The sequence below is a fragment of the Artibeus jamaicensis genome, unplaced genomic scaffold (assembly GCF_021234435.1).
Source record: "Artibeus jamaicensis isolate MK-2021 breed Jamaican fruit bat unplaced genomic scaffold, CSHL_Jam_final contig_490, whole genome shotgun sequence".
Classification (NCBI taxonomy): Eukaryota; Metazoa; Chordata; class Mammalia; order Chiroptera; family Phyllostomidae; genus Artibeus; species Artibeus jamaicensis.
In genome coordinates, this window is record NW_026521861.1 from 14,974,235 (window position 1) to 14,994,209 (window position 19,975).

Consider the following 19,975-nt stretch of genomic DNA (forward strand, 5'->3'; position numbering starts at 1 on the left):
TTTCGAAAAGGAGTGGGGACTCACGGACATGGACAAGTGTGCTGACTTCAGGGGAAAAGGGGGTGTAAGGGAATGAGTGGTGATGGAAAAATGCAATAAAAAAATAAATAAATGGCGCATATCACTTGGGTAAAAGTAGCTTCATGTTTTTTTAAAAAACCCATTCACTCTGAGATACTTCTGTTAACTTAATTGATCATGAAATCTGGTTCTCTTTCAGATTAAGACAAAGGACACTTCATATGTTTACTATGGCAATACAATTAGTCCTTATACTTTTATTAACTCACAGAATGTACAACTAGGAAACACTGTAGCTGTATTTAGCTGTTATCGCAATAAGCTACTCAATTTACTGGCAGACCAAAAAAGGCAAACTGAGAATTTAATAGGCTTTTAGCAATATATTAAAAAATGTCTTTAATTGTTCAAGTTTCACATGTATTCAAGAAATTTTTAACTAGGAGGCATAATTGATATGAGTGTTTTCCTTATAAAATATAACTTTCCCACAACACCCCCAAAGACTGAGCACGAAGAGAAGTGGAAAGGGGCAACTCTGTAACAAAAGAGCAGAGGGCCGCTGCAGCTAACACTAGCGAGCCATGGAAAACTGGTCCACAGACGGACTCCCCACTCCGTTCACCCTCAGCTTTAAGAACATTTGGCTGTATTTCTAAGTGGGGAAGAAGGAAAATACCAAAATTATTGTAGTTACCAATTTATACAACCATCATTATTCCAAAGCAAACTGTAAGACATAAGTTTAAGCAGTCATCTGCGGGTATTACTTGCAACTTACTACTTGTCAAAAAAGTTTTCTCATTTCTGTGCACAGGCCTCAAGACACTGCACAGATACTGCCTACACACTTGCACCCCCTAGCTGTCAGAATTCAAATACATAGGATTTTCTCTTTTACATTTCTAGTATGATAAAAATTTGAGGCAGATTTTATGCACATGGCCTGAAAAACACCTCAGCGGCAAACTCCAATCGCACCTCCCCAACGGACTCATTTACAGACTCTGCACGCACACGGCTCCGCCTCTGTTCAGGCTTGTCACCCCATGCACGCCACCCACACAAGGAAAGCCATTTAATTAAAAATAAAAGTCACAGCTCTGCGTACTATTTAAGCTGAAGATCCAATTATAAATTGGTACACTGAATGGTCTAATGTTTTAGCAATCTTATTTAAAAAACTCTTGGGCAAAATATATCTAATTTTAAAAAACACCCCAAGATTTTTAAAAAACACTTGTATTATACAATTTATAGGAACCTTGAAATAGTTTATAAGGTTTTAATCAAGGTATTTACATACCAAATGATGTAAAGCAAAGGAAAAAAATCAAAAGAAAAAATCTAATTTCCAATGACATTTTAAAATACTAATGCATCAAAGATTTGTATGAAATTAAAATTAAGGCTTTTTCTGTAATTTGTATAATTTTAATTTTACATAGTAGCCAACCTTGGAAATGTCAGTCTTAAACATTCTCATCAACCCACTGCCTTCAGCGCAGTGGACTGTGTTAAGTGTTACTTCCAATAAGTACATCGCTACTTCTATGGTGAAGCATGCTTTTTAAACACTGTAGTTAATATTTACAATGTGTATCATTTAAACTTCATGTAAAAGCACAAGTATGAATGTCTGACTTTAATACAAACACCATACTTGAAATTTCCCCCCAAAAATGAAATGTAATTTACTACAGTTTTAATAATGAACACTTCTTAAATTCTTAAAAATATGTCTTAATGTGGACCACCGATATTTGCTCAAGTAACTCAATGCTGTTCCTTATTTAGGCTGCAAAATTTCTTTTATCAGTCTGGCTTCAGTTTCTTTAAGCATAAAGTACTTCCTCCAATGCGACTCCAAGACCACGCATTTCTTCTCAATGGCATTTTTTTCCTGCTGACTTCAAATGTGGTCCACCTCAGGGGAGGGGAGGGGAATACCAAGGCTCAGGATGAACTTATATGTGATTCCCAGTTGTTCACGATCCTCCCTTTTTTCACTCTTTTAAAAACAGTGAGTTAAAATACTGAACAGCAAGATAAAAATGGAATAGTATCTAATAATCAAAATGTAATTACCCATTTTCCTATTATATCAAAATTTGTAGTCAGAATTGTCTTTATTGACTTTATTTTAGTTTTTGTACACAAAGAAAAATCATGTTCATATCCATCATGAACAAAAACTTAAAAAGGCAGAACTAGAAGACATGTGTCCTTCACCAAAGCAAAGCTGTGCTAAAGGTTCCAAACATTTCAATTTTTAAAATAAATATTTCCATTTCCGATGTCTACTTCCGTGTCTTCAGAGTGTCACAGGAAACTGAAGCGATCATGAATCACACCTGTGTCTCGAGTCCCAGCTCACTGTGTTTGGTAACTTGCCATACCATACCCAGCTTGGTTAGGAGGAGGTATTACGGGGGGAGGAGGGGCTTGTCCTTGGGGAGGCTGAGCACCAAATCCACCCATCCAAGCAGCAGAAGGTGATTGACTTGGAAAGGAAAAAAGAAAATCTTAAGCAAACACAAAGGAAAAATTATCTATACGTGTACATAAAAATCAAGCAGAGCAAAATCACAGAATAGACGAGAAATCGACAAACCTGTAATAAAGCGTGAAAAAAAAAGCTGCATAGCCATACATGTAGAATACGTATTGTAATATTGGTCTTAAATTTTTGTTAATAACCACGACACATGACTTCTCTGAAGAGTATCTCAAAACCAATTTTGAAAACTATGACAAATTGATTCAACACATCATCTACCTGCACATGACAATATAAAACTACAAGAAATTTTAAAAATACAATTTCATGTTGAAAAGAGAAGGCAGAGGGAACACGCGGGCTGACCTAGGAGGGTAAAAGTACAAGGGACCAGCCCACTCTAGCAACAAAGAAGAAAAAGTTCTTTTTAAATACGTTTATGTATTTATTTTTAGAGAGTGAGCAAGAGAGAGAAACATCTACTTGTTGCTGCACTTCCTTACGTATTCATTGGTTGATTCTTGTACGCGCCCAGACTGGGTGTCAAATCTGCAACCTTGGCACGTAGGGACCGTGCTCTAACCACCTGCGCGACCCGGCCAGGGAAGCAAGCTTTGTTTTTTTTTAATCAGGTAACTCTCTCAGATTTCTCACACAAGCCAACAGATAAAAATCATTAAATTTCTGAACTTATCAAGACAAAATCTTCTCCATACAAAAATAAGCAAGTAGATAAAATAGTATGTCAGACATTACATCAAATTCTACCAACTGCTTATGGAGGTAGTAGGACACGCCAAATGTTACCCCAATCTCTCTTTTCACCTAGGTAATAAGAAACAAATTTAGCATCATGTGTCATTTCTCATAAGATTTCTAAAATGCTTATAATTCCAAATAGTTCAGTATATTTAACTGAAATAGATCCTCCCTAGGGAAACACCCTTTTTTATTTCTCGTCAGAACCGCATCTGTTTTTATACCAGACAAACCCAAACTTACTCTACTCCAAATCCCTGTTGATTCCACGGCTGCCCATATACCCCATAAGGCGGTACTTGCCACCCGTTCGCCATGTACTGCCCGTACTGTTGTGGGTTTCCATAGACTTGGCTCCACTGGCCCCACTGACTGTAGTCGACCTAGGACAAAGCAAATTGCTGTTTTAGGGAACAGGTAAGAACACAGTATTTGAAGAAAGTGGGAGACAAGGAAGAGAAAAACTAAGCACCCTTATGTGAATAGGACTCTGTTATTTATCATTGTCTAAGTTTATTGGGGTGGTGACACCTGCAAAAAGAAAGTATTAAGATTCAGTTAATACCACAAAATAATCACTTTTGAAATAGCATTAATAAAATCAACTGAAAGCAGATATATGCCTAATTTTTTTGTTTCACAGTTTCTAAAGCACTTATGTAGATATGTAAGATAGAAAATGTAAAAAGTGCTGTGAAAAATCGAATTACCTGTTGGAAGTTTTTAGTCATATCAGGAGATTCTTTACCCCAATAGCATTTAACAACATGTCCTTCAATCGTAGTGCCATTCACCGAGACAATGGCATGGGCCGCACTCTCGTGGGTTGAAAATCTAAGAGAAAAAAAAGTAAGGTTTTTTTGGAGTCTTTTTTTTTTAAAGAACTTAACACAATAAATAATAGACACTCATTAGTTTACAGGCCCCACCTTGGTATCAGCACCCTACAGTACAGCATATAGGTAGTTTGAAGTTCTACAATGCACAGAAATACTATCAAAACAAACTGATACCTGGGGGGGATCAACCAACACCACCAAAAGGAATGGATCACGTGTAATAGTAGTAGTACGGCAAGTAAAATTTTACCTGACAAATGAATAGCCCTTCTCTGGAAAAACTCTTATTTCCATGATTTGTCCAAATGGTGAGAACGTTTGTCTCATAAGTTGATCTGAAAAGCAAAAAACATACAAAAAGATGACCTGAGGTTCATGTTTATCATGAAATTGGTACCGATGGTGATGAAGCTCCAGAGGAGGAGGTTAGAAAACCAAACACTGTACCTGTTAACCCAGAAGCGATTCCTCCACAGTACACAGTACAATTTTTTGGACTTGACTGGTTTACTACATCTTCAAATCTCAGCTGCTTAGTGTTATCTATATACACAGAGAGGACAAGAATGTTGATGGCTGTGCAGTGTTATAAACCCGACCACTATATTTTAGTAAGATATGCCCCATTTGGGGGGGGGGATGGAATTTTTTTCTTGATACTGTGATTTGATCTATAATATTGGCTGGTTCACAGCTCCAAATACACTTATATCAAAGCCCAATAACTTTTAAACAATTATACTCAAGATGAAATGAGTCTTGTCACGCTAGTGAAATTTTTAAGAAATTAAGACTATACTAATACATGTAAAGCAGCCATAATTTCAACATATACAGCAGACATTTCTTACTTTCTTGTGTACTTTTAGGTGCAGGTGGTTTACGTGTGGCCCAGTTGGTTCTGATTTGACGACCACCCAACCACTGACCTCCCATATGCACGATTGCATTTTCTGCATCCTATGGAGAAAGAAAAAGCACTTACAAACAGAAAATAATGGTGCATACACCCAGTCAGATGAAATAAAATGCTGGCACTGTTGGATCCAATAAATTTTATCATAGGTGGAGTTAGTAGGCATCCTAAACAAAACTGAGCCAGTACCGCAAGAAAATTATTTAAATCAAGTGATTCATAAAAACTATTATTATTTACAGATTTCAAAATACCAGGACAGCAGTTAAGCATCAGGGAAATCTATCATAATCCCATTAACTACACAGACACAAAAGGAAAGCAGATTAAGACAGTTTTTTCCTCCCATGTATCTTAATTTTATGGATTATTTGTAATGTAACTTTTACTGAAAGATATATAAAAACTTTTACTGAATAGTATATATTAGACCATAATTTTATGCCCTAAATAACCTACCCCCCCAAATATACATTCTAGTAGCAATGGATTATAACTATAATACAGATTAAAAACTCGTTTTAAAACAGAAGACGTCTCTGCATTGTTGTAGAATACTATAAAATAACTGCCAATAAAAATGAGTTTAGACTCTCAGAATTAATTTGAATTTTCAATAAATCTAAGCAAAGTATATGACTCCTATCCTTTATCTGACTGCTTCAATAAAATGCAGCTAATTTAAGTTTAATTTAGAAATGGTTCTAAAATGCTAATAAAGCCCACTTTAATATCTGATATTATAGTTAATGCAAATGCTGAGGTATCTCGGTACCTCTTTCTTAAAAAAAAAAGCAAGACGAATTGCTTCAATTTTCACTTAGGTGATCTGCCCTCCACACTGCACCTTACCCTCGCCAAAGCGCAAAGGCGGCTCTGATGCTCTCCTTTTTAACCAGCTGTTTATTTCCACGCTTTGTGGAAAGAGAGTGAATTATACTCTATTATTACAACACAAAAAATTACATCAAAGCTGTCTGTAGTTAACATCTCAGAATATTTGAGTTTCAGATTAATTAATGACTAAATTCTGTATTTAATTTAAGTTGAGCTGAAAGAACGTACCAGTTTGTTATAAAAAGACACAAAACCATAGCCTTTGGATTTTCCAGTCGCCATGTCTTTAACTACACGGGCATCCCTGTGAAAAGAAGCACAGCTAAATGAGGGAAGTAAGAGTTATTCTCCAAATAAAAACTAAAAGGAACCACACACACTGTATTGTGAGCATTTTTTTAAATAAAATTTCAGTTAGCCCTATTTAACTACAGCCATTCCTGAACTCTCCCTAACGCTTCTTTACCTGTTAGAAAAAAGCAGTAGGACAAAAACATGTAATAAACATGCAACCTAATCAAATAGCCTGTGCTTTCTAAACTAAATGCTCAAATCTGAAGATTAATAGGAACAATAGTTTCCTTTTCTAATACTCTATTGACTAGTGTCCTCTAAGGTTTACTGATTCTATAAATTACTGTAACAATGCTAACTACGTTACCATGCAATCTCTAAATAGTTAAATGTCTTCTGCCTAGTGATACAAAATATATAAAATATTAAAAAATTGAAAAAGAGGAAAAAATAGGAATTAAAAAGGCATACATGGCCTGTTAACAGATTTCTTTATTTTTCTTGGTCAATTCTCTATCATCATTTTGGAGTTTGGGCAGCTGTAAATTTTGAAAAATTGACATTTTCAGAAATTTAAGAAAGGAGAATAAAAAACTAACAACAATGCTAAGCACACCAGTACGAAAACAACAAATTTACACAGAAATTTTAGTGAGTAAGTTAAAATGATTGGAAATATAGAACTCCACTGAATATAGAATGTTAAAATGTAAATACTAAAATATGTATATATAAATAATGTATAATAAGAATAAATAGAAATGAGAAAAAAATCTACAACTGAGTTCCAGTGTGCACAGTTCCTTGCAGTTAGCCTTCAAGATCCTGTCCATTCTTATGAGCAATTCTGCAAAATAACCAGAATGCTATTACTTTTAATTGTGACTTGGACTTTAGAAAAACTGCAGGTCTCAGGTATTAATAAAGATCGAAAAACAGCAACCTGTATTATTTGTTATACTAATTTTTAAAACAGTACTACTTACCACATTAAAGATTAAAAAGCAAAGCAAATATCAAAACAGAAAATTAACAATTAAATCTTTCTCTCAAATAAATTAAATCTATAGAACAACAAATTTTACACAGAAAGATATTGTTGTTCTTAGTTGAAACATATTCCTGTAAAGTAATATTAGAACATTTAATTTACATCTACAGGAAATACATAAGATAAGCAGATCTTAATCAAAAGATAAATTAGGATAAACATTTTATAGAATCATAACCATTTAAAATTTTCCAATATATTTGATCAAATAACATACAGTGAAATTTGAACATAAAGTTTGTTAAAAAATCAAACCACATTTGGGTCATAACTAGCAGAATAAAATACCACTAACAACAAAAAAAAAACCACACAGGAAAAACAACACCCCCCCCACAAACTACTAATTAATCCCAAATTTATGGCTCAGACATTGAAACATTTTAATACTATAATAGTACTGCTTTTCCGCTAAAATAGTAAAACATTTATCATTATAATTAAACATACACATTTCCAACTTAACCACAATATACCCCAAAATTTATCTATTTTCCCCCACTTATAAAAAGTTTAATACACAGTATACATCACATTTATTTTTGGTTAACCCATTATCTTTAACCACCAAATACTGAAAATATTTGACAAAAAGTTGAACTTTATGATAGTTTTTACCACCCAAACATCTGCTTCAAAGATAACAAACAGAATCACTTAAAAATTTTAACATATTATACAGATTAGATAAAAACAAGACCCCAAAACAGTAAAATGACATTAACATTTTCAACAACATCTACCAATCAAAAATAAGGAAACAAACAAAAAAATCACACTAACTAGGGAAAGAAAATCTTAATTCTAATACGGGTTAATTATACACAATTTGCCTGTCACTATTGAGTATAATATTAATTATGATACTTACGATATTTTACCAAAAGGGGCAAATGCTGATTTGATATCTTCTGTTGTAATTTCTGGACTCAAATCCCCAACAAACACATGGAAGTGATCTGAAATCAAAGCATTTGGTAATCAAACACTTAAGAAGTCAGCTGCTAAACCATCTACAGGCAACATTAAGGGAAGAAAAACCCTATGTAAGCTGGTAACGCTGCCAGGGTAATTTCAGAACTCTTCCACAGTAAAATGCAGCAGGTGTACTTACTGGAAGTATCTTTTTTCTGGCTACTTGGTGTTGTTGCCCAGTTTACTTTGACCTCCTAAAATAAAGATTATATTTAATACAATTATTAAACATGTCATTAAAAATAGTAACACTCACCACTTTAAAATCATTTATCAAGCAGGATAATATTTGTAAAAGCACTAGGCTGAATAAAGCAAAACCATCACTCAGCAGAGCTGGGTATTCATTAAAAACCTGCTAAGAAGGAATGCCCACTAGTGACATGCAAATACATATACTCATACAATCATTCTCTTATCTTACCTTTCCCAAAATTTTTCTCCCATTCATAGCAGCTAATGCAGCAGCTGCATCTCTGTGTTCATAAAATTCCACAAAGCAATATGGGTCATTGCTTGTATGCTGCAAAACAGAAAATCCAACAGAAGAGTTGACCCTTCTGCTATCGGGTTGCTGAGAAGAAAATCCAGGAAAAAACATTACTGACAGCTAGGAATGTACAGATGCGATTGCATAAGCTTATGAGAGCCTAACACTCTATAAAAAAGCTTTACCGCTAGACCCGACTTTACATCACAGGTGGGCACTGCTGTCCTTCAACAGGACTGTCAAAGCAGCACAGAAGCATGACTGTCAATATGAAATCCCATACAGAATCCTAGTGCAGTGTGGTAAATATAAAACAGGAGTTCATATGAGACCAAACGAAACTTCGGGCTTGGAGTCGATGGAGGAGGACCACTCCCTACCACTGCTCTTCTCTCCCAACATCACTTTCAAAAGGATGAATTCTACTTATGCATCATAATCCTTCATTAACTGTAGGCCATGACTATAAAAAATATAGAAATGAACGAACTTTACAACCTTTACTCCTGACTAGCACTACATATGATGAGATTATGTACTTTTTATAGATCAGGGAGAAATGAGGATAAAACTTGAAAAAGTTCAGAAAACAAGCTATTGAAACAAATTCCCCATCTTTCCAAATATTTTAATGTACTGGAGACTCTATACACTTTTGAAGTTGGTCTTCAAAGACCAGGGAACACACCAGTGACAGAGAAAAAAAATTCTAAAAGTGCCTTTGAATAAAATATTTCAGTACAAAGCTACTATTTTATATCACAAAAGGACTGCCAAGAAATCTTTATTACCTTATGCTTGACAGTAATTGGCAAATTAAGTATTTAGAAAGATGATGAGAAAATAGTACTTCTGTTATAGCAACTCTTATCACCCAAAAACCTAAGTGAAAGTAAATTTTATAAAACTGCAGCCTGCATCGGAGAGCTATACAACTGTACAAATATATATATATATATATATATATATTAAGTAAGGTTAAAAACATTCATCAAGATTCAGGTAAAATGCCCTAAAAAAATAATATTTAAAATGTGGAATTCTAGTTGCACTTACAAAAGACAAAAATACCAGATAAAACAGAGCTTTTTTCAACAACCACAGTTTTTCACTCTGGGAAGGTTTTAGAAGAAAAATCCAAAATAAGCCATTTAAAGCAACAGTGGCGAAGCAACCAGAGGCATTTCATTGAGGGGAAGAAAAGCACGATCATTAAAACCGACAAGAAAACTATGGGCTCCCACACAAAGTCCTACTGCCACAGCCACATGACACTGTTCTTAAGAATTAGAGAAAGAAAATGGGGGAAGACTCCAAATAACGACTGCACTTAGATTCCTCTTGTAAAAAAGTTGACATTTACTACTAACATTCACTGAAGACAAGGTTTAAAGGCAAACAAGCTAGAACTGTGCTCCCCGACATCAGTGCTCCCTTTTTGTGCCCTGCACTGCCTACGGAGAACTGACAACCGCAGCGGACAGACGGGAGCCCAGCGGCAGACCCGCGGCCACAGGCTTCAGTGAACCAGCCTATTCACATTGACTGGAGTTCACTTAGGCAGTAGCAGGCTGGACCCCTCAGTGCACGCACACACGTGCACACACACACACACACACACACACTCACACCACACTGCGTCCCATCTAAGACCCCACTGACTCCGGTCACATCCCAGCTGACACATGTATCAAAAAACTTTAATGTCTGCCTTACACCGAATACTGTACATTTATTATAGTATACAAGGAAAGCTAGAATCTAAAATAAACAGTATCTAAAGTAAAAAATCATAAAACTAAGGGGAAGAAAGAATTTTTCATATGCTGCAATGAAATGCATGAAAGGAAACTAGATGCCCAGTCTCCAGTCAAATTCATGCCCTTGGAAGCTCCCCATTCACACCACTGCCAAGTGCCACTAAAAACCACCTGAGTCCTTAATTACTGTTCTCACCAATTTTTGTTGGATAACACAAAGGTCAGGACAGAGAAATATGAGGTCTTACAACTATTTACAAATTCGGGTGTGGGAGTTGTAGAATTTGGATAAGATGTGAAAGTTCATTTCAAATCCTTCTACCTCTCAAATCACAGTACCTGCAGGTTTTTAAAAAAACTAAATCTTTATCAAATGTTTCACAGAAGTTTTCTAGTGACTCTGCCCAGTGTTTCACATCCCATTCTCTCCTAAACCCACTCCAATGGAAACGTCATGTGGAAGTCACCGATGACCTCTGCCACCTCCTGTGATCCCTCTTTTGTCCTCATCCTGACTTGCAGGCAGAATCCAGAACACGCTGCAACCCCGCCCCGCCCTCCTTTAAGTATTCTTCTTCATACACCACTAGACTCTCTTGGCTCTTCTGTTTCCTCACTGGAGGTGGGGGTGGGGGGGGTCATGTCTTTTAAGAGGCAGTCCTTCCTCCTGGACTCAGACTCTGACTGACTGAGCGCTGCACAGCTCCTGGGCCCCTCCCGTCTTCTCCATCAACATTCCCTCGGATCCAGGAACTAGCCGCCACCGAGCCCCATGGCTGCAGATACTGCTGCAAGCTGGTATCGCCAGATCGGCTTTCTAGAGTTCCCAGCTCGTTTATCCAACTGGCTACATATAAAGCCCGTTTAGCCATCTAACGCACACCTAAAATTTAGGATGCCAAAACGAAGTCCCTGATTCCACCACCCCTCCCAGCCATCCTGCGCCTCCCCCCATCACACCCGTTTTAGCAAATAAACAGCATTACTATCCATGTAACTACACAAACAAGAACCTCGGGGTCATTCCTGATGTCTTCTTTTCCATTATGTCCCACAGCCAACTGACTCCTGTTGTATCTACCTCCAAAATGTACCTCCAACTTATATACCTGCTTTTATGGCTACCATTCTAGAGAACAAGTCCACAACACCTCTTACCTAGACTAGTGAAATAACCCAGCTGCCTTCCTTCTTTCTGCTCCTGCCCATACAATCCATTCTCCAAATAGAGTAACTTGAAAATACACACCAGAATGCATTACCCTATTTAAAACCCCAGTGCATCCAGAGTAAAATCCAGTCTCTATCATGGACTGTACTGCCCTGTGTGATTCCAAACCTGCCTTCCCACCGCTCATCTCCCAATGCGTGCCCTCACTCATCAGCCTCCAGCTATCCTGATTTCGATCCCACTGACCACGCTCACAACCAACTCAACACTTTTGCATTTGCTGTGCCCTATGCTTCTGGCTCTTGACACAGATGGTACTATTTTGTTATTCCTGTCTCGGCTCAAAGAAGTGACACCTTCCCTCACCACCTGGCCCACAAAGACCAACCCTCCAAGCTTCATCACAGACCTGTTCCACTCTCGTCATAGTCCCGGCTTGGAATACTGCCTAGCACAAAATAAATTTTGATTAATGAAAAAAAAAGAGTGAAGAAATAATCAAAGATAGGAAGGAGAGAAAACATAATATATCAGAACAGACCAATGAGGATCATTAGGAAAGAAGGTCAAAAGGCCAATTTACAGGTTTTCCACACTTCCCATCTCAGGATGTAACCAAACTCCCGAGCAGCTTCTGGTCGCTACCAATCCCTCCTGTCCCATCTCCTGGCATCTCTAGGGCTACTCAGTCCCACTGGGAACGCCAAGCATGCTACAATGTCTACCTTCCCTCTCTTGCTCTCACAAGCATTTCCACTCGTCTACCAGACTAGATCAACTCCTCCCTCTACCTGGAATCCCTTCTCCCTCTAATTCCTTTCTATCCAGTTTCCATGACTACCCTTCTCAGCTTCAGCCCAGACACTGCCTCCTCTGAAGAGCCTCTCCAGACCTCAGCCTGCGCTGGGCCCAGGTGCTCCCACCGCACTTGAAACGGTCTCCACAGCATGTATTGTCCTGTATCATTAGTGCCTTCGGGCTCCTCTGTGTCCCTCATTAGACTGGACAACTCTCTGGGGCTGGAAACTCATTCACCACTCCTTCCCTAGCACTTCCCGTTATACCCTGTACACAGTAAATAAAAAAAAAAAGAGTTGATTAAACAAAGAGGAAGAGAATAAACTGAAACAGTGTCACTGGATACTGCCAGAGTCATAACCACTTTCCAAAGTAGTTTTCTTTGGGAAAAAAAAAGGAAAACAAAATTATTATGCTAACAATTTAAATTCCTACCTACAAAAGCTCAGTCATTAGAATTTACTAAAAATGCACAAGATCGATAGCGCTGCACTCCGCACATACTAACCGATGTTCTTTCACATACACCAATCCCTAAACTTAAACACATACTATCTGAATCCGTAACACTCTTGTTGAATTGTATGAAATGTCATCTAGTTTTTCAACACTGAGATAAGGTGTCCTTGCAAATAAAACTTTATTCCAAACCTAGATTGTCAGCCAGATCAAAGTAATAAGTCAATACAACAAACTCAAATCTCTCCATCAGAATAACTTGAGGCTTAAAAAGTTATTTTAAAATAATACAAACCAACTCAGTATCTCAAAATGCTGAATACCAAGCCCACTGTCAGCACTGGAACTGGGGAGATCTTACCTCTGTTATCATTTTACAGCTTTTACAGGGTCCGATCTGACTGAATAACTGAAGGATAAGGACTTCTGTCACATCTCTGGAGAGGTTGCCTACGTATCTGGGCAAGAAAACAAAAACATCAGCCATTTTCTTGTAGCTCTTTTCTTCAGCTCCAATGCGTTATCATTTAACGCATCACCTTTCAGTTCATTTTAACTCGCTCTGTCTTCAATAAAAATTTTCCAATTAATCCTGACCCTATGAAAATAAGGTTAGTCCTTATTTAGGAAAGCAACAGTCTCAGGCCACTAAGGCATCTCTAGGGCTACTCAGTCCCACTGAGTGTTTTCAAAACACTTTATAAAACACAAATCAATGTAACCTTGTGTAACAAAAGCATAGTGTGTTCTCATCTTATTTGCTATAATAAAAATAACAAAAATTTAAACCAATCTCAAGATAACTACAATTTCGGGTGTGAAACACAATTCAAAATAATGTATCTCAAAAAAAAAGTATCACACACACAAAATGATTCATCAAAACACCTGATTATTAGATATACAGGACTATAATGTGAGTTTACCTCAGACCTTCAACCAAAGTATAAATAAAATTGCTACTGATGTTATGTCTTGTTTTAGAAAAGCAGAATACAGTAATAACATTCCCTAGCCTAAAGCACATCGGAATCCACAAAATACACATTTATGTAGATAAAGCAAATATAAAGACTTCTTTAAAAACTCAGAGAAAATTTAAGACAAACACAGGTATACTTCTGACTATGCATATTTAAATAATTGGAATTTTTTAAATTATAAATTGAACATATATATTTTGCATAAGACATTTAAAACCCAGATAAACTCTTTAAAAAGAGAGAAGAAAAAAAGAACACCACTCAGAGAGGACCACCTTGGTTTCTCTTGTGCCATAGATTTATTCTAATTTAGTTTACTTAATTCTCAAACTTTCAAGTCTTTTTGGTACTCAGAGTATAATTCTTAAAATCTGCCTGTTACAAACCTCACTGAACAAATGACACTTGTACAAATTAACACAGTTTCTTCTGGAAAGGATATGGAAGGAGTCTTTTCCTAACATGTTAACAGCTGGGCACTAAGCACTGAGACCGAAGTAGCTCTGCATCATTTGTCACCATGTTAAATACAGAGCCGCTTTAAGATGGAACACTTTGAAAGGGAAAAGCAGACTGAGAAAGGTAAGGATATGTGTAACATAAAAAATTAACTGACTAGGAATGAACAGCAATTTTCCAGTTCATCTAAGAATTTCATTGCAATGGGTACTAGTATCTTTAATTTACATGCTCTAAAACCTAATGTTCCTTAAAGGGAAGACTAAACTAGTTAGGCCCAGCCAGGCCACCTTTCCCTTATAATCAGGGCAGAGCCATTGGCAGGCCTTGCAGGGGTACACTTTTTCCAGCAACAGTGACAGGCTGCAGGATTCGGAGCTAGCCAGACGACCGCCTGTCCCCTTCTAACCCACAGGGGTTTGTGAGCAAGCGTGCATGGGATAATTTCTTTTCTGCAGACCTACCTATAAAGAAAATGAACAAGTAACCCTGATTTCCTAAGTGTTACACTCAGCCAACCTAAAGGCTACTTAGCTGATTTTTAAAAGAATTGGTGTGGATAAAACTAATTTTCACACACTGAAGCTAACAAAGTTAAAACAATGATCATTATGATATACAAATTTTAAGTAGTTTTAAATTTGCATTACTGTTTAGAACATTTGACTTGTTCAGGAAAAGCTGCATGGGCATTAATTACTTTCCATTTGTAACAGTAACAATTAAAGCTGTTAGCGTTCCATACGATTTTTATTTCAAGTCAACCCATTTCCAAGCAGAGATTTTAAAGAATTTCTAGAGACACATTTAGATATATTAACTTACATTTCAAGCACCCATGCCAAAGAGCAAAATGTTAATCTGAGTTTAGAACAGCATGAAATGGCACAAAATATCTCTACTAAAAGTTCTGGGGTAAAACAGCAAACTTCTTTCCACTCTGGTTATGAAGCAGTCACATATTCTAAAGTTCCAATGTTTAAATATAAAATTTCTACTTGACAAACATATATAAAAGTAACAGAAAAAGGCAAATTTTTGGATTGAGAGGTCAATTCAAACAGTAAACACTTAGGAAATTCCAAAAAGATTTTTAACTCAAGGAAAAAAAAAAAGAAGGCATACCTTAGGTCTATTTTGTCTTCTAAGAACAGGAACTGTAGAAACTAAAGCATTAAGAATGGAAACTGATGCCTTTATCCCTAATGTCAGGGTTCAAATCCAATTTGAGACCAGAAACTTGGCAGTTTCTCAGCAGTCAAAAGTTCACACTGCCAAACTACTTGTGTCCCAACAGGCAGATTTTTAAGTTAAGAACATCATGCCATTCAGAGAAGAGACAAACCACACTTTTTCAATATTGAATGTGCTCTCGCTCTGAAAAGAGTTGCCCTACCACCGGCTGAAATTACCAGCGCTTCCACAAAACATTTGCAGCCAAATTTCTCTAATAAAGTAACACTTTTGCTTTTGTTCTTGATAAGTTCTTATATAAGATTTTGCAAACATACCCTTAATGGGCCTCTTATGAATCGACTGATCGGTCAATATTTCATTTTAAGTAGGAGGCAGGGTGTGGGAAAGGTACAGGAGATTCAAGGGAACTGACCAACTAGATTAGGGATATACTGACACACTTATACATATATTTTAAAGAACCAGAGAATATAATTAAGTTGAATGAAGAGCTTAATTAAAGACACAATACAGCCAAATCCATGGTATAGCGAGCCAATTTTATAATGGGATTTAATAGTATTTTCTTCTGCTTTTGTCCTTAGCTATTCAGTTTATACACTTTGTTTTATTTCCTCCTTTTTTGACCGAGTATCAGGAAGAACAGCCTTAAAGATGGCATTGCAGAACATGGTATAATCCCAAATCCACAATTCCTACTCGTTCTGGCACAGCGGAGAGATTGAGTAAGTAACTACACAGAACACCGTGATCATTTAATGTTGTGTTACGGACCCAGATATACCATGGCTCCAATCACTGCACACAGAGCCACCCACCACACGGCTGAAATGTGGGCCCTGTGAGGCCGGTGTTGGCCAGTCTCGTTCCAACACCAGCATCACATGGCGTTGTCTCGTTTGTTTGCTTCAGATCACAAGTTACCCAACACACATCACCCCCAAATAAAACGTCAATTAAGAATGGAGAGCATCAGAAAATAGATCTTTAAAGCAACTATATGAAAAACTTTAGGCTCAACATCAAAGCAATTCTATACCACTTTAAATACTATCAAATAAATTAGTAATACTGTAGGTAATGAATATTTAAAGACCTACCTAGGCTATAAACACCATATTGTTTTCTGATGATAGAACCATATGTCTTAGCTTGTGTGTGTCTGCAGGAAAAAAACCTCACTAGTAACACACAGGCATTTTAAGGAACAGTTTAAGATAAGCTTTGTTAAGAGTACATTATTTTAAAACATACTAGCCACTTGAAAAACTAATCCATAGTCACAATGTAAAATAAAAGGAGCTCCATAAATAAACAAATAAAACCCTAGTAGATATCAACTTCTAAAGTCACGTTCAAGTTTTCATTACGTTACTTGTATCTAAAGAATTCTGAGAATATGCAAAATAAACATGTAAAAAAATTATGCATTTTTTAAATTAAAATCTGACCAAAAAAAAAATCCCAGTTGTGAAACATCTGCTTTTACCTCAAAATTTTAGATTTGAAGGTTTTAATATATATATATATATAAAATCAACTGACAGCACCATGTACGGATGACAGTCATACTTGCCTACAATCACGAGTTTTTAAAAATGGACTTAATACTTATTTAATGAAAAGAAGTATAATCATTGTAAAATATTTGAATACCTCTTATTTTCCAGGCAGTGAGCTAAGTGCTGCAGGGGGAAGACCTAGGAAGATGGAGCAGTCTTTGTCTAAAAAAAAAACACCCCTTCCCATGAGGAGAGGAGAGGAGGAGACAGAAGACAGGAGAGTAAGCATGTGCTCACACACCGGCGTGCCGCGGCTCAGGACGTCTCCTTACTTATGTGGGGGCATTTTTAGACAGCTGTAAACACAGATCACTTCAGTGTGTTGGAGAAGCCGGGAAATCGGAGGTATGAAATAAGCGACAAAGAAGTTACCTTTATCAGTCTACTGGAGAAAGTCTAAGGTATGATGGAGATGAAGACAAGGCAGATGCAAAGCTGGTTAAGTACATGAACTAAAAGTACTGAAATAGCATATTATTTAGCATGGCAAAAACAAGAATCTCTCCTCATAAGGAACAGATAGTTAGTGAGAAGTATGCCATGAGCATCTACCAATTATTCAGCAGCTATTATGATGCAATGATGACATTTCAGAGTTTTAGATACAATGTAAACTTTTATCTTTTTAAATACATGCTAGCTGGGCCCTGAATCCAGCTCTCCCAGAGGCTGCCGCCCAAGTACACACTGCTAACTAAGTACCAGGCCTTGGCTCCAAGAGTTGTTAGACAAATTTCAATTTGTCCTAATTCTCTTTTCTGGGAAAAGAAGGCTGAAATGAAAGACAGAACAAAACAAAGTTTCACTAAGCAGGTTTTTCATTCAAGCATTTGATGTCCTTAAGTTGGCCTCAGATTCTCAAAACAGGATGGCAAACGCTTTAGTGACACAGAGAAGTAGGGATGAAAAAGTGCAAGCCCCGCCAAAACAAAACAAAAAAAAATCTGGATCAATACTGAAAAGATATCTACTTTACGGAGCGGACTTTTCTTTGGTAGTACTAAAGAGATGAGAAGCTGGTCAAGCTTCCTGAGTTCCCATCCACCTTCACCTACTCCCCAAAAAGTACCTTCCCCGTTAAAGAGCAGAGCCAGGTGAACTGTGATCCTAACACCAGGCAGAGGCAAGAGAAAACAAAGCAGCGATCTGACTCCTTGTACTGGAGGTAGGTGTGTTGAGCTTCGGGAGGATAGGAAAACCGAAGGTGCCCAACTTAAACGTTTAATTAGAAATTACTGACTTAAAAAAAAATGCAGGGAAAAAGAAAGGAGGGACACACTATCCGGAAAAAAGAATGCAAATGCTGAGTCATCAGTCTTCATTAGGTAGGAAATTCGTATCAGCGGTTGGAAGATGAAATTCATTCATTAGATTGGGCTCCAGGTAAAAAAGCAACAGCAAGCTAGGAGAAAAAGCGCTTAAAAGACGTACAACGAAGAGTGGATAAAAAGACATCATTTTATCCAACTCTGAAGATCTCGACACACGAACATATTAAAAGAGTTAACACCAAAAGGGCAAATGCAGTTTGACAACTGGTTGTCCGTTTAGCGTAGGCAGAGCTCGAAGTAAACTTCGTTATCCAAGAAGGGAAAGATGCTCCCGCGACCAGAGGCATCCCTTTTGCACTTCAAAAGTAGCGGGCGCTTGGCGAGCGTGTCTGACAGCGTGGGCGGGGGCACGTGGGGGCAGAGAGTAAGGGCTTGAGCCGCCGAAGAGTGTGCAGCTTCTTCCGAGAGCTTAGCTTGGGAGAAGAGCTGGGAGCGAATGGAGCAGAGGACCCGGAGGACAGGGGTGTTAATTCTTCGGGGCTCGCAAGATGCGGCCCCACCCCCGGTCCCACCCCTACCAGGCCCTGCCCCCAAGGGGACAGCTCCCGGCCCAGCCCAGGGCCCCTTAAGCAGAGCAGGACCTCTGCCGGGCCTGACAGCCTCTGCTGTGCAGAAACCCAGCCTAGGAAAAGTGTGCAAAGAAGGGCACGAGAGAAAAAGGTCGAAACAAGCCCCAGGCCTCAAGAAGTGACTATTGGGGGAAGGGAGGGCTTCCTTCCCAAGGAAAAGGGGACAAATGAGGAATGCACTTCGCGTCCCCGCTACCCGGGCCAGGGAGCCGCCGGAAGTCCTGGCTTCGGCCCCGCTCTCCTGTTCCCTCCCACAGCGTCCCGCGGTGCCCGGGCATCTCGGCGCCAGGCACCCCTCATCTCGGGTACTCACAGAGTCCGGGGCTGCCCGTCGTCTTCCATCATGGTGGGTGCGACGGAGTGATCCCGGGACAAGGGGGAGGGCAGGGTTGGGGAGGGGAGGGGGTGGGGAGGAAGGGGAGGGGGACTCCGGGCACCAGATGGGGTCAGAGGAAAAGGCACCGAATCCTGCTTTCGGGTTCTATCCCCCCAGCCTGCTCCGGACACTGCGCTCCAACCAGGAGGAGCAGGAGGAGGAGGAGGATGAACAAAATGGCTGCCGCCACCAGCCAGGCAGGAAACGGGGAACAGCGCAGGCGCGGCCCGCCAGGTCACCGCTCAGGCCAGACGCGGCGGCCTGCTGAGTGGATAACTGGGTGAGGGGGAAAAAGGGTCGCTGAGGGGACCCGTGTCCGGTTAAGAGGGGCCACGTCGTCGCTGTGCGCCTCTTGGCCGCTTGAAGCCTGGCCAGCTCAAGAAGAGATAAAGTAAGAATACAATCGCCGTGAAACTGAAGTCTCTGGATATTGTGGTCCTGGAAACGGAAGAGGGCAGCACTTCTCCAGAGGACTTCTGGGAACTGTAGTCCAAAGCAGACAGGCGCTGCGCTGGGATGCGAAGAAGAGACTTCTGGGTAGTGTAGTCGTACGAGAAGACGTGCGGTGACCAGGAAGTCGGCGTGCTGGGAGTTGAGGGCGAGAATAAAGGCGATGTAAAAAGGCAGG

General features: G+C 38.7%; 1 protein-coding gene across 7 annotated transcripts; it reads right to left on the minus strand.

The window, feature by feature from the left end:
- Nucleotides 1–2,144: 2,144 nt before the first annotated feature.
- TIAL1 (TIA1 cytotoxic granule associated RNA binding protein like 1) lies at nucleotides 2,145–19,767 on the minus strand. 7 transcript variants are annotated; one of them, XM_037148829.2, is made up of 14 exons: nucleotides 19,285–19,765; nucleotides 17,166–17,233; nucleotides 16,610–16,671; nucleotides 13,232–13,328; nucleotides 8,617–8,766; nucleotides 8,332–8,386; nucleotides 8,089–8,176; nucleotides 6,101–6,176; nucleotides 4,971–5,079; nucleotides 4,567–4,662; nucleotides 4,370–4,454; nucleotides 3,991–4,114; nucleotides 3,524–3,663; nucleotides 2,145–2,524 (listed from the first exon to the last, which is right to left on the minus strand). In XM_037148829.2, the coding sequence occupies exons 4-14, from the start codon at nucleotides 13,241–13,243 to the stop codon at nucleotides 2,395–2,397; spliced, it is 1,065 nt and encodes a 354-aa protein (XP_037004724.1). In that variant the 5' UTR covers nucleotides 13,244–13,328; nucleotides 16,610–16,671; nucleotides 17,166–17,233; nucleotides 19,285–19,765; the 3' UTR covers nucleotides 2,145–2,394. The 7 variants fall into 7 exon arrangements, with proteins under 7 accessions (XP_037004724.1, XP_037004722.1, XP_037004723.1 ...); XM_037148827.2 differs by having other exon boundaries at nucleotides 17,166–17,250; XM_037148828.2 differs by lacking the exon at nucleotides 17,166–17,233.
- Nucleotides 19,768–19,975: the final 208 nt, after the last annotated feature.

What these genes read in the sequence shown, in the direction of transcription:
- TIAL1 (XM_037148825.2), bottom strand. Translation starts at nt 19,316, where the DNA reads ATGATGGAAGACGACGGGCAGCCCCGGACTCT. An exon ending in GCTGTAAAATGATAACAGAG is followed by an intron (nt 8,767 to 13,231) that starts GTAAGATCTCCC and finishes TTTTCTTCTCAG; the next exon opens with CAACCCGATAGCAGAAGGGT. An exon ending in GCCCCTTTTGGTAAAATATC is followed by an intron (nt 6,177 to 8,088) that starts GTAAGTATCATA and finishes TTCTTTTCACAG; the next exon opens with GGATGCCCGTGTAGTTAAAG.